Below are 15,515 nucleotides of genomic sequence, written 5' to 3'. Positions count from 1 at the left end.
CCTACACACTGACAGGTGTTGATGTCATCTCTGTAGGTGTTGTAGCCTACACATTGACAGGTGTTGATATCATCTCTGTAGATGTTATAGTCTACACACTGACAGGTGTTGATGTCATCTATGTAGATGTTATAGCCTAGACACTGACAGGTGTTGATATCATCTCTGTAGATGTTATAGCCTAGACACTGACAAGTGTTGATGTCATCTCTGTAGATGTTATAGCCTAGACACTGACAGGTGTTGATATCATCTCTGTAGATGTTATAGCCTAGACACTGACAGGTGTTGATATCATCTCTGTAGATGTTATAGCCTAGACACTGACAGGTGTTGATGTCATCTCTGTAGATGTTATAGCCTAGACACTGACAGGTGTTGATATCATCTCTGTAGATGTTATAGCCTAGACACTGGGAGGTGCTGATATCATCTATGTAGATGTTATAGTCTAGACACTGACAGGTGTTGATGTCATCTCTGTAGATGTTATAGCCTAGACACTGACAGGTGCTGATGTCATCTCTGTAGATGTTGTAGCCTAGACACTGACAGGTGTTGATATCATCTCTGTAGATGTTATAGCCTAGACACTGACAGGTGTTGATATCATCTCTGTAGATGTTATAGCCTAGACACTGACAGGTGTTGATGTCATCTCTGTAGATGTTATAGCCTAGACACTGACATGTCATCTCTGTAGATGTTATAGCCTACACACTGACAAGTGTTGATATCATCTCTGTGGATGTTATAGCCTAGACACTGACAGGTGCTGATATCATCTCTGTAGATGTTATAGCCTAGACACTGACAGGTGTTGATGTCATCTCTGTAGATGTTATAGCCTAGACACTGACAGGTGTTGATGTCATCTCTCTAGATGTTATAGCCTAGACACTGACAGGTGCTGATATCATCTCTGTAGATGTTATAGCCTAGACACTGACAGGTGTTGATGTCATCTCTGTAGATGTTATAGCCTAGAAACTGACATGTAATCTCTGTAGATGTTATAGCCTACACACTGACAGGTGTTGATATCATCTCTGTAGATGTTATAGCCTAGACACTGGGAGGTGCTGATATCATCTCTGTAGATGTTATAGCCTAGACACTGACAGGTGTTGATGTCATCTCTGTAGATGTTATAGCCTAGACACTGACAGGTGTTGATATCATCTCTGTAGATGTTATAGCCTAGACACTGACAGGTGCTGATGTCATCTCTGTAGATGTTATAGCCTAGACACTGACAGGTGTTGATGTCATCTCTGTAGATGTTATAGCCTAGACACTGACAGGTGTTGATGTCATCTATGTAGATGTTATAGCCTAGACACTGACATGTGTTGATATCATCTCTGTAGATGTTATAGCCTAGACACTGACAGGTGTTGATGTCATCTCTGTAGATGTTATAGCCTAGACACTGACAGGTGTTGATATCATCTCTGTAGATGTTATAGCCTAGACACTGACAGGTGTTGATGTCATCTCTGTAGATGTTATAGCCTAGACACTGACAGGTGTTGATGTCATCTCTGTAGGTGTTGTAGCCTACACATTGACAGGTGTTGATATCATCTCTGTAGATGTTATAGTCTACACACTGACAGGTGTTGATGTCATCTATGTAGATGTTATAGCCTAGACACTGACAGGTGTTGATATCATCTCTGTAGATGTTATAGCCTAGACACTGACAAGTGTTGATGTCATCTCTGTAGATGTTATAGCCTAGACACTGACAGGTGTTGATATCATCTCTGTAGATGTTATAGCCTAGACACTGACAGGTGTTGATATCATCTCTGTAGATGTTATAGCCTAGACACTGACAGGTGTTGATGTCATCTCTGTAGATGTTATAGCCTAGACACTGACAGGTGTTGATATCATCTCTGTAGATGTTATAGCCTAGACACTGGGAGGTGCTGATATCATCTATGAGATGTTATAGTCTAGACACTGACAGGTGTTGATGTCATCTCTGTAGATGTTATAGCCTAGACACTGACAGGTGCTGATGTCATCTCTGTAGATGTTGTAGCCTAGACACTGACAGGTGTTGATATCATCTCTGTAGATGTTATAGCCTAGACACTGACAGGTGTTGATATCATCTCTGTAGATGTTATAGCCTAGACACTGACAGGTGTTGATGTCATCTCTGTAGATGTTATAGCCTAGACACTGACATGTCATCTCTGTAGATGTTATAGCCTACACACTGACAAGTGTTGATATCATCTCTGTGGATGTTATAGCCTAGACACTGACAGGTGCTGATATCATCTCTGTAGATGTTATAGCCTAGACACTGACAGGTGTTGATGTCATCTCTGTAGATGTTATAGCCTAGACACTGACAGGTGTTGATGTCATCTCTCTAGATGTTATAGCCTAGACACTGACAGGTGCTGATATCATCTCTGTAGATGTTATAGCCTAGACACTGACAGGTGTTGATGTCATCTCTGTAGATGTTATAGCCTAGAAACTGACATGTAATCTCTGTAGATGTTATAGCCTACACACTGACAGGTGTTGATATCATCTCTGTAGATGTTATAGCCTAGACACTGGGAGGTGCTGATATCATCTCTGTAGATGTTATAGCCTAGACACTGACAGGTGTTGATGTCATCTCTGTAGATGTTATAGCCTAGACACTGACAGGTGTTGATATCATCTCTGTAGATGTTATAGCCTAGACACTGACAGGTGCTGATGTCATCTCTGTAGATGTTATAGCCTAGACACTGACAGGTGTTGATGTCATCTCTGTAGATGTTATAGCCTAGACACTGACAGGTGTTGATGTCATCTATGTAGATGTTATAGCCTAGACACTGACATGTGTTGATATCATCTCTGTAGATGTTATAGCCTAGACACTGACAGGTGTTGATGTCATCTCTGTAGATGTTATAGCCTAGACACTGACAGGTGTTGATATCATCTCTGTAGATGTTATAGCCTAGACACTGACAGGTGTTGATGTCATCTCTGTAGATGTTATAGCCTAGACACTGACAGGTGTTGATGTCATCTCTGTAGATGTTATAGCCTAGACACTGACAGGTGTTGATATCATCTCTGTAGATGTTATAGCCTAGACACTGACAGGTGTTGATGTTATCTCTGTAGATGTTATAGCCTAGACACTGACAGGTGTTGATATCATCTCTGTAGATGTTATAGCCTAGACACTGACAGGTGCTGATGTCATCTCTGTAGATGTTATAGCCTAGACACTGACAGGTGTTGATGTCATCTCTGTAGATGTTATAGCCTAGACACTGACAGGTGTTGATGTCATCTATGTAGATGTTATAGCCTAGACACTGACATGTGTTGATATCATCTCTGTAGATGTTATAGCCTAGACACTGACAGGTGTTGATGTCATCTCTGTAGATGTTATAGCCTAGACACTGACAGGTGTTGATATCATCTCTGTAGATGTTATAGCCTAGACACTGACAGGTGTTGATGTCATCTCTGTAGATGTTATAGCCTAGACACTGACAGGTGTTGATGTCATCTCTGTAGATGTTATAGCCTAGACACTGACAGGTGTTGATATCATCTCTGTAGATGTTATAGCCTAGACACTGACAGGTGTTGATGTTATCTCTGTAGATGTTATAGCCTAGACACTGACAGGTGTTGATGTCATCTCTGTAGATGTTATAGCCTAGACACTGACAGGTGTTGATATCATCTCTGTAGATGTTATAGCCTAGACACTGACAGGTGTTGATGTCATCTCTGTAGATGTTATAGCCTAGACACTGGGAGGTGCTGATATCATCTCTGTAGGTGGTATAGCCTAGACACTGACATGTCATCTCTGTAGATGTTATAGCCTACACACTGACAGGTGCTGATGTATAGGGGCCTATGTTACGTGGGTGGTAAGTGTAGGAACATAATCTCACAGAAATTATTATACGTATGGAAACATTTGATTTTCGAAGGATTTTCGAATAGAATGCAACAATGTTTTTTCTTGCTAAATGCATGCTTTTTATGCGTTATGGCTTTCACGTTTGTTGACTGTGATAGATTACTGTGTCAGTGCTGCCAAATGCACTTAGATGGAAACGTGGTACCCATCTGCTCATTTGATGGCCTTCCAACTCGATTTAGTTCACCTGAGCAGATAATACCAGCTAGGCTGCAGCAGTCTCTCCTTCTCCAAGCAGCAGTGAGGAGAGAGGTCATTGTAGTGGCAGGAAGCTGTAGCCTACACTCTAAAAATTAAGGGTTCAACAAGGGTTCTTCTAAGATCCTCAAAGTTCTTTGAAGAACCTTAGTGTTCATGGCACTGAAAATTGCCCCCAAAAGGTTATTCCTAAAACCCCATAGGAGGTGGGGTTCATCGAGGAACCTCCTTAGTTGGTGGGGGTTCTTGCAGGAACCTAACTGCCCAACTGAAACATGATTTGTGTAACGGCAGATTTTCTCCTTTTTGTCTGAAGAGGAGTAAGGATCGGATCAATATGCGGCGTGGTAAGTGTTCATGACGATTTTAATAAGAAAAGCACTGAACACTATGAAATACAAAAACAATAAACGAATATGTGAAATAACCAAACCGAAACAGTACCGTGTGGCGACAAACACTCACACGGAAACAAACACCCACAAACCAACAGTGAAACCCAGGCTACCTAAATATGGTTCTCAATCCGGGACAACAATAAACAGCTGCCTCTGATTTAGAACCATATCAGGCCAAACACAGAAATAGAAAAAACATAGAAACATAAACATAGACTGCCCACCCCAACTCACGCCCTGACCATACTAAATAAAGACAAAAGAAAGGAAATAAAGGTCAGAACGTGACAATTTGAATTTGAAAGGAGAGCAGGTGCAGGTACTTAACTGAGAAATGTAAAGATCTCCTCAATTTGAGGTTGGTCCCTTATATGATCTAAATGGATATTGTTTTGTAATGATACCGTCTCTCTTTTCATATTTGTGAAAATCTTTCTAAAACAGAAATTGGACACAATTCAATGGATATCAATCAACAAAGAGGTAAGAATATGTAGGCTATAATATGTTGCAGGCTATAATATGTTGAAGGCTGGCTGTATTGGGTGCAGATGACTGAACTGCTCACTTTTGTGTCTGTAGGTATACAGACGAGGAGGCATACAAAAGTATGTCAATTGGTATGTTATGCAAATCACATGTACCATCCTCTTCTCTTACCTCTTCAATGAAAATCCAATAGGCCTCTACAATACGGACAAGGTATGTGTATGAAAACCATCATCAAAACAGTTTTTTTCATTCACATTTAACACAAAAACCAAGGTATGAATACTGTTGTGTGCATGTTTTGTTAAATATCTGTATAATTACTATTTTTGGGATTCACAGACTTCACCCTCCCCACACCTCTGATGAATATAACAGGAAACCTGTTTGAACACCATGCACTGCAAACTCATTCTGCCTATGGATACAGAGAACATCAACACACTAACATCAACAGGCCAGAGGATAAACCCATTGGACTTGGGGCTCTGCTGGGAGTTTACCTCATATTTAGATTTCTTTATGCTGCTTTGCCACTAAAATCATACTAAACACAGACAACTAAAATATTGTGTTATTGTTATGCGTATTATTAATAATAAGAACCCTTTTAAAGGCTTTATAGGGGTTCCCCCATTGTTTCGATTTGAAGAAGCCCTGAAGGATACCCCAGGACCCTTTTCTTTTTAGAGTGCATTGATACAATGCATAGCAAGCACCTTGTGGAAATAAGAGTATATTATATTTAATGCATATATTATATTTAATTGTTCACAATGGCAGGGTTATGGACTTTATAAAAATACCAATAGGCCTACCAGAGGGGATGGGGAAAACGTAGGCTATATGAACCCTCTTTGGGCCTACACTTTTAGTGGAAGCCAAACAGAATAGATCATGCCTGCCAAGAACAGCAACCTGGTCTCTGAGTCTTTCGTATTATTCTGTACGTGGAGACACCCCATTCTATGATATGTATGGTATGTATTCATTTGTGGGTGTCCATCACCCATTTCGTATGATATGTTATGAATTACAATTCGTATTATATGTTACAAATTTTCCAAAATGTACAATATGCTAAACGTGTGATATGTTACAATTATAATGTTAGCTAAGGCTGGGGGTTAGGGTTAAGTTTAGAAGTTAGGTTAAAGGGTTAATTAAGGTTAGGTTTAGCTAAAAAGGTTAAGGTTAGAGGAAGGGTTAGCTAACATGCTAAGTAGTTACAAAGAAGCAAAAAGTAGTAAGAAGTTGAAAAGTTGCTAAATACCTCAAATGCTAAAGTTCTCCTGATGAGATTCGAACTTGCAATCTTTGGGTTGTTAGAGGTTCGAGTTATACACCCACCCTGACTAACCATCCAACTTTTGTTTTTGCCTTAAGAAACCATGTCTCTTATCAACACTACTAAACGTAACATATCATACTATGCTGGTGTCCCGAATTGATATTTACTATTTTACGTCTAGTCTATGAGACCAGGCTGAGAACAGTGTTATTAGGCCTGCCTAGGCCTACCCTACAGGTAAAATATTAACGGTTTTGATTCAGATGTTAAATCTATATAACATTTTCTTTTCAATACAGTTACAGGTATTTTATGTTCCATGCCTTTACCTGCCTCTACGTATTTATGCGCTCTCTTTCAAAATGCGCACTCACGTGCACAGATCGGAAATTGTCGGTCACCTTGGAGATGAGAAACATTGAAGAGGGTCGGTTACGACTGTCTCAGCCTCGACTTTCCACACGAAAACTCTCAGCGAAGCACCCTCAATATATCTGTACAACTTTATATACAATTTAAGAAGCTTTGAGACAAAACCGATAATTGCATAAACTGTCGCGAGGCACCTGTCGGACACATCCATGTTTTACGTCTTCAGAATGTCTTGAGAAAGACGCTCTGATTGTCCACCCTGCAAGCAAAGGTAGAACGCGCCGGTGAAATTGTATCAATTTACAAATGACAAGATTCTGAAACTCTGCTGCATCCTATCTAATTCAGCTATGATCTAATTTAATTGCATGTTTTCAAAAACTCTATAGTATTTTTCTTGAAATAAGGAGTAGTCTAAGAATATGATGCCTTAAACCAATGTGGTTAAAAAAGGGCCATCCTGGGAATATGATAATGATTTGCCTGGAAACCCGAAGTTGGGCATACATGAGAATTTACACCAAAGTTTCCGCTCACATCTACAAGCCAGAATGTTTAATAACGTTACATTTTAACGTACAATACTTTACCGGTTGTCTTTTGCAGTTGGTCGTTTTTGGCGGTAGGAATGTGAGACAATATACCCCCCAAAATACAGTGCACTCTGGAAGTATTCCCCATAACTTTTCCCACATTTTGTTACTTTACAGCCTTATTCTAAAATGTATATATTTTCCCTTCATCAATCTACACACAATACCCAATAATGACAAATCAAAAACGATGTATTTTTGGCAAACTCCAAGCAGGCTGTTTACTGAGGAGTGGCTTCTGTCGGGCCACTCTACCATAAACGCCTGATTGGTGAAGTGCTGCAGAGATGGTTGTCCTTCTGGAAGGTCCTCCCATCTCCACAGAGCAACTCTGGAGCTCTTTCAGAGTGACCATCAGGTCCTTGGTCACCTCCCTGACCAAGGCCCTTCTCTCCCGATTGCTCAGTTTGGCCAGGCAACCAGCTCTAGAAAGAGTGTTGGTGGTTCCAAACTTTTTCCATTTAAGAATGATGGAGGCCACTGTGTTCTTGGGGACCTTCAATGCTCCAGACATGTTTTGGTACCCTTCCCGGATCTGTGCCTCGACACAATCCTGTATCAGAGCTCTACGACAATTCCTTCCACCTCATGGCTTGGTTTTTGCTCTGTCATGCACTGTCAACTGTTTAATCAGCTTCTTGATAGGCCACATCTGTCAGGTGGATGGATTATCTTGGCAAAGAAGAATTGCTCACTAACAGGGATGTAAACAAATTAATGCACAACATTTTAGAGAAATAAGCTTTTTGTGCATTTGGACTATTTTTGGGATCTTTTATTTCAGCTCATGAAACATGGGACCAACACTTTACATGTTGCGTTTATATTTTTGTTCGGTATACATACATTTTTCAAAGAGCTGCTAGTGCCTTGAGATTTATATCACCCGAAGCATGCGCAGAACCATGTAAACACATCCACAAAATCGTCAAGTACTGCTCAGGGATTAGTGCTTTATGATTAGTGTTATTTGAGGTCAGTTCTGTTTCGGTTCGATTACTAAAAATAATCACTGTTTTGATTTCGGTTTAGATTTTTTTTTTCAACGTTAAATCCATTTAGCATTATGTGGGTTGAATGCTGTAACAAAACAGAATAAAACAATGAATAAAAGATCCATTATGGTAGTGACTGCCCTTTACTGCTTATTACTTATTAACCATCATTTATTCAACTTTAATAACATAATTCAGTTTTTGTGTATATTACGTTTGTTTTCTTTAATTTCTTCAGTATTTCATTCCAAGTCATCATCATCTCTATAGAGCTGCTGCCTTTGCTGTCTGACAAAATCTCTATTTTAGTAGTTCTTCGATGTAAATAAGGCATTGTAGTTAATTACCACATTTTATGGGTTAAACTATTTGGAATATTGGCCTGTTGGAAACTACTACTACATCGCACAGTTCAGACTGGATTTGATTTATCTCTGGAAAAACTCATTGAGCTCACAGAAAAAAAGAACAAAATTGAATTCAAATCATTTATGTCGGTCAATTAGTTGTTTAAAAAACGTTTAAAAAATGGTTAATCGCTCAGCACTATTGGCAGGTATGCATGCGTCTAGTGCATGTATTTGTATGTTGTGCGCATGCTTCAGGTGATAGATATCTGAAGGCCCTACCCTCCCTCCCTTCTTATCCTCTCCTGGGAAGTCTGTGCACAGCAGAGGAGGCTGGTTGGCTGAGCTATAGGAGGATGGGCTCATTGTAATAACAGGAATGGAGTTAATGGAACAGTATCGAACACATGGAAACCGTATTTCTTCTTCCGGTCCATTTGTTCCATTCCAGTCATTACAATGAGCCCATCCTTTTATAGCTCCTCCCACCTCCTCTGGTGGACAGGTGTCTGACAGAGGGCTGCATGGCTAAGATCCTTCATGAACAGAACCAATGGGTATTGATTACACTGAAGCCCCAGTCAGTCTGTGACAGTGCTGTGCTGCTGTTTTGTTATTCCCCAGTGGCCACAGAGCTCACAGGGTTACTGCCTCTGTCTGAACTGTGTCTCACTACGAACTCTTCTAACTACACTGGATGTCTCCAATTGTTCTGCACTATTTTGACTTAAATTTAACTAGGCAAGTCAGTTAAGAACAAATTCTTATCTACAATGATGGCCTACACGGGCTAAAAACGGACACCGTTGGGCAAACTGTGCGCTGTCCTATGGGACTCCCAATCACGGCCAGATGTGATGCAGCCTGGGTGTGCAAAGAGGATGCTAGTTAGTGTACTTCGGCAGGTCTTACAGATGCCTTTGAGGAACTCTTTTAGAAGATGTCAAGAGTGTCATATTGTGTTGTCTGTCATTAGATCAGAGGTGATGCCCAATTATCCATGTTAATAATCCACCGGCCTATCCAAAGGTGTTGCATATGGGTTGCACACTGTTACCAAGGGTTGCATGATGCACAATATTGCCATTCTGAATGAAGGTTGGAGATACAGTGTGTTTTATATTGTGTTTTTATTGGGTGTTATAGTGTGTTTTTATTGGGTGTTCATTCACAACAGGTGTGATGGAAGCGGCCAGTACTTCCCTCAGAGATGACTGCCCTCCCTGGGAAGATGTGTCTCTGTCTGCCCCTCACAGAGACGATGGTCTACTGGTCACCCATGTCAACCAAACACAGGACTTACTGGTGAGCTGGTCAAGTTCTCTCTTGAAAAATACATTTTATCTCCATCTCCAAACACTGGATAAATAGTGTTTAGACTTCCCTTGAAAGCATTGCATTGAATTGATTTGTAGTTTGTTTGTGTCTAATGTATAATCATTCAGATGCTGAATCCACGGTGTAATGGGGTAAATCTTGTTTGTGTCTTTATAGTTCTTTCTCCATGTTATTACTGTCTGTGTCGTCGCTGTCTGTGTTTTAGTCCGTATTGCCCCTGTCTGTCTGTAATGCTGTCTGTGTTTTAGTCCGTATTGCCCCTGTCTGTCTGTAATGCTGTCTGTGTTTTAGTCCGTATTGCCCCTGTCTGTCTGTAATGCTGTCTGTGTTTTAGTCCGTATTGCCCCTGTCTGTCTGTAATGCTGTCTGTGTTTTAGTCCGTATTGCCCCTGTCTGTCTGTAATGCTGTCTGTGTTTTAGTCCGTATTGCCCCTGTCTGTCTGTAATGCTGTCTGTGTTTTAGTCCGTATTGCCCCTGTCTGTCTGTAATGCTGTCTGTGTTTTAGTCCGTATTGCCCCTGTCTGTCTGTAATGCTGTCTGTGTTTTAGTCCGTATTGCCCCTGTCTGTCTGTAATGCTGTCTGTGTTTTAGTCCGTATTGCCCCTGTCTGTCTGTAATGCTGTCTGTGTTTTAGTCCGTATTGCCCCTGTCTGTCTGTAATGCTGTCTGTGTTTTAGTCCGTATTGCCCCTGTCTGTCTGTAATGCTGTCTGTGTTTTAGTCCGTATTGCCCCTGTCTGTCTGTAATGCTGTCTGTGTTTTAGTCCGTATTGCCCCTGTCTGTCTGTAATGCTGTCTGTGTTTTAGTCCGTATTGCCCCTGTCTGTCTGTAATGCTGTCTGTGTTTTAGTCCGTATTGCCCCTGTCTGTCTGTAATGCTGTCTGTGTTTTAGTCCGTATTGCCCCTGTCTGTCTGTAATGCTGTCTGTGTTTTAGTCCGTATTGCCCCTGTCTTTCTGTAATGCTGTCTGTGTTTTAGTCCGTATTGCCCCTATCTGTCTGTAATGCTGTCTGTGTTTTAGTCCGTATTGCCCCTGTCTTTCTGTAATGCTGTCTGTGTTTTAGTCCGTATTGCCCCTGTCTGTCTGTAATGCTGTCTGTGTTTTAGTCCGTATTGCCCCTGTCTGTCTGTAATGCTGTCTGTGTTTTAGTCCGTATTGCCCCTGTCTGTCTGTAATGCTGTCTGTGTTTTAGTCCGTATTGCCCCTGTCTGTCTGTAATGCTGTCTGTGTTTTAGTCCGTATTGCCCCTGTCTGTCTGTAATGCTGTCTGTGTTTTAGTCCGTATTGCCCCTGTCTGTCTGTAATGCTGTCTGTGTTTTAGTCCGTATTGCCCCTGTCTGTCTGTAATGCTGTCTGTGTTTTAGTCCGTATTGCCCCTGTCTGTCTGTAATGCTGTCTGTGTTTTAGTCCGTATTGCCCCTGTCTGTCTGTAATGCTGTCTGTGTTTTAGTCCGTATTGCCCCTGTCTGTCTGTAATGCTGTCTGTGTTTTAGTCCGTATTGCCCCTGTCTGTCTGTAATGCTGTCTGTGTTTTAGTCCGTATTGCCCCTGTCTGTCTGTAATGCTGTCTGTGTTTTAGTCCGTATTGCCCCTGTCTGTCTGTAATGCTGTCTGTGTTTTAGTCCGTATTGTCCCTGTCTGTCTGTAATGCTGTCTGTGTTTTAGTCCGTATTGCCCCTGTCTGTCTGTAATGCTGTCTGTGTTTTAGTCCGTATTGCCCCTGTCTGTCTGTAATGCTGTCTGTGTTTTAGTCCGTATTGCCCCTGTCTGTCTGTAATGCTGTCTGTGTTTTAGTCCGTATTGCCCCTGTCTGTCTGTAATGCTGTCTGTGTTTTAGTCCGTATTGCCCCTGTCTGTCTGTAATGCTGTCTGTGTTTTAGTCCGTATTGCCCCTGTCTGTCTGTAATGCTGTCTGTGTTTTAGTCCGTATTGCCCCTGTCTGTCTGTAATGCTGTCTGTGTTTTAGTCCGTGTCTGTCTGTAATGCTGTCTGTGTTTTAGTCCGTATTGCCCCTGTCTGTCTGTAATGCTGTCTGTGTTTTAGTCCGTATTGCCCCTGTCTGTCTGTAATGCTGTCTGTGTTTTAGTCCGTATTGCCCCTGTCTGTCTGTAATGCTGTCTGTGTTTTAGTCCGTATTGCCCCTGTCTGTCTGTAATGCTGTCTGTGTTTTAGTCCGTATTGCCCCTGTCTGTCTGTAATGCTGTCTGTGTTTTAGTCCGTATTGCCCCTGTCTGTCTGTAATGCTGTCTGTGTTTTAGTCCGTATTGCCCCTGTCTGTCTGTAATGCTGTCTGTGTTTTAGTCCGTATTGCCCCTGTCTGTCTGTAATGCTGTCTGTGTTTTAGTCCGTATTGCCCCTGTCTGTCTGTAATGCTGTCTGTGTTTTAGTCCGTATCTGTCTGTCTGTAATGCTGTCTGTGTTTTAGTCCGTATTGCCCCTGTCTGTCTGTAATGCTGTCTGTGTTTTAGTCCGTATTGCCCCTGTCTTTCTGTAATGCTGTCTGTGTTTTAGTCCATATTGCCCCTGTCTGTCTGTAATGCTGTCTGTGTTTTAGTCCATATTGCCCCTGTCTGTCTGTAATGCTGTCTGTGTTTTAGTCCGTATTGCCCCTGTCTGTCTGTAATGCTGTCTGTGTTTTAGTCCGTATTGCCCCTGTCTTTCTGTAATGCTGTCTGTGTTTTAGTCCGTATTGCCCCTGTCTGTCTGTAATGCTGTCTGTGCAATAGGCCTACCTTATGTCTTAGTCTGTATCCCTCTAAATGTTTCTATATACAGTATATAGTACTAAGGCTTACTTTATGTCTGTAGTTGTGAGCCTCAGAGTGTATCTGTCCTCTACCTTACTGTCTGTGCTCCACTCTGTAACCCAGAGGTCACAGGGTCAGGCTGCGGAGTGGAAGAGCTCCTCTGATTGGCTCCTGACCCACAGTCTCTACAGCTCCAGCCTCTCCCTATCAACACTCCTCTCACATGGGACCACCAAGATCAGGCAAGTGTGTGACAGGGGCCAGCTTTACATATCTGGGCCCATATTCACAAAGAGTATCAGAGTAGGACTGCTGATCTAGGATCAGTTTTTGACTGAAATCATAATGAAAAAGAGCATGGACCTGATACTAAATCTTTTACACTGAGACGCTTTGTTAATACGTGCCAAGGTCCCTAGCACGCCTAGCTGGTTCCATTTTACAAATGCCCTATGCATCCAACTTATCCCATCTGGGCAGTTATTGCCTGAGCAAGGCTGCCTGAACGGCCACGTATGAACTATGACCTAATAGCAGTTGCCCTTGTCCCCTGCTCTGACCTCTCTGTGTTGGTGGCAGTGCTGAGGAGGACGGAGGCCACAGCAGACAGCTGGAGATCACTGCTGCAGCACTCATTCACTTTGACTTCCAGCTGTACCAGTGAGTACTCCTCTCTTAACACGCACACACGCACACACGCACACACGCACACACACACACACACACACACACACACACACACACACACACACACACACACACACACACACACACACACACACACACACACACACACACACACACACACACACACACACACACACACACACACACACACACACATGCGTGCGTGCAAACTCACACACACACAAACACACACACACACACTGGCATGTGGTGCCACGCACGCACAGGCACACATACACACACTGGCATGCAAGCACACACACACACACAAAACAAGTGCTGTCACCCACACACACACAGCTGCAACCGTGACTGCCACTGTTTGTGATAATGAATGTGTTGTTTGGACTCTACAGGGCCATTGAGCTGTACCATGGCAGAATAAGATGGCTGAACCAAGGAAGTATGAAGGCATGGCATAGTAGATCTTCTTATAAATCATCATCATATACACTATATAACTATTGCTATACAACCTAAAGTGTCCAGAGTGACAGTTTAACTGTGCCATTCCCCTGTGTGTGTGGCAGGTGTTTGGGCTGGTGAAGGGGTCCAGAGTAGGGGTCATAGTTGACACCTCAGATGTTAACTGCACCAAGGACAGACTGCCAGATCTACAGAGGAACCTCCTGGTAAAATAGATAGACATTTAAACCACTGGTTTCACCTTATCATTTACTGGTGAGATAGATATACATTTAGGCCCCTGGTTTCGCCCAGCGATGTTTATAAACCCTGGATGACTGACGGACTGGTGTAATAAAGCTACCATGCAGCATCTTGGTACTCCTCCTCTCTTGAAAAAAATATTTTGGAAGCTATAAAATGCAATTATTCATGTCTAGATTAGTTTTTGACATGTTTATTCTATTACAGACACTTTGATGCATACTTTTAAATTATATCATGTGAGCTAAACATACAAAGGAAAAATTATTTTAAAAATGACCTTAAAGTATTTCTTTAGAGAATACAAATATTAGTGTCCTCACTACAATTTAAACATTATTAAATACATGTAATTTTGCCCTTGAAACATTTAATTGAAATACTGTAGAATTCCATTCATTCTTATGGAGGACTGCTCCTACAAAGTAGTGCTAAAATGGCCGACCAGTGGCTTCAAAGCCTCTCAATGGCCAATATATTGCATCAGCAATCCAGAGTTTGTATACATCATTGGTTTAAAACCTCATCATTTACTGGTAAGATAAATAGATATTTAAACCCCTGGTTTCACCTCTCATTTACTGGTAAGATAAATAGATATTTAAACCCCTGGTTTCACCTCATCATTTACTGGTAAGATAAATAGATATTTAAACCCCTGGTTTCACCTCTCATTTACTGGTAAGATAAATAGATATTTAAACCCCTGGTTTCACCTCTCATTTACTGGCGAGCTAGATAGACATTTAAACCTCTTGTTTCACCTCATCATTTCCTTAATTTACTATGGGCTTTGACTCTCAGCAAGCATTGGATGTGTGTGTGTTTATGTGTGTATGTTTGTGTGTGTGTGTGTCAGTCTCTGATAGAAGAGCAGCTCAGCTGTAAGCGTCAGCTGTACCTGATGTCCTGTGGTACTGAGACCAACAGCCTTTGGGACGGCCCCAGAGACGTCGACACCTTCAGGTGAGAAGTCCTAAGAGAGGTCATCGAGGTCATAACATTGTGCTTTAAAAGTGTATCCCATAACCTTTTTGTCCCCCGTGGCCATCAGACTAAATGCTGAAATAATCCATGCTCACACACATACACACACCATTTAGGCATAGCCGCAGGAAGTAGGGTGCTGAGGGTGCTGCAGAACCCCCTGAAAAATGTGAAAAAAATTTGTTGTTGAAAAAATATCATTTAGAAAAATCTGAAAAGTAGTGCCCTGGGCCTTTAATAGTCCTGTATTAGCGGACCGATATATCAGTCTGCAGCGTGGGCAAAACGCTTTTCCAGACCCTCCCCCAAACTACTTCCTGTGGCTATACATTTAGGTACCCCGTCAGCCTGCCAAGTAGTTTTCTTTAACCAGAAAGGAAACTACAGATTGCACCTTTGACCCAGAGGGGTGACAGGCATATTATT

At 41.8% G+C, this 15,515-nt stretch overlaps 1 protein-coding gene across 1 annotated transcript; it reads left to right on the top strand.

Annotated features, from left to right (window-relative positions):
* Nucleotides 1-6,771: 6,771 nt before the first annotated feature.
* LOC124028324 (von Willebrand factor A domain-containing protein 3A-like) lies at nucleotides 6,772-15,068 on the top strand (the record flags this gene model as incomplete). Its single annotated transcript, XM_046340428.1, has 8 exons — nucleotides 6,772-6,995; nucleotides 9,837-9,964; nucleotides 10,105-10,128; nucleotides 12,870-12,988; nucleotides 13,326-13,406; nucleotides 13,790-13,844; nucleotides 13,964-14,065; nucleotides 14,962-15,068. Coding segments are annotated over exons 2-8 (611 nt in total), but the record flags the coding sequence as incomplete, so codon positions are not given.
* Nucleotides 15,069-15,515: the final 447 nt, after the last annotated feature.

This window comes from Oncorhynchus gorbuscha, unplaced genomic scaffold, assembly GCF_021184085.1.
Source record: "Oncorhynchus gorbuscha isolate QuinsamMale2020 ecotype Even-year unplaced genomic scaffold, OgorEven_v1.0 Un_scaffold_4035, whole genome shotgun sequence".
Lineage (NCBI taxonomy): Eukaryota > Metazoa > Chordata > Actinopteri > Salmoniformes > Salmonidae > Oncorhynchus > Oncorhynchus gorbuscha.
The sequence above is the reverse complement of the archived record's forward strand: the minus strand, read 5'-3'. Positions and strand labels throughout refer to the sequence as shown.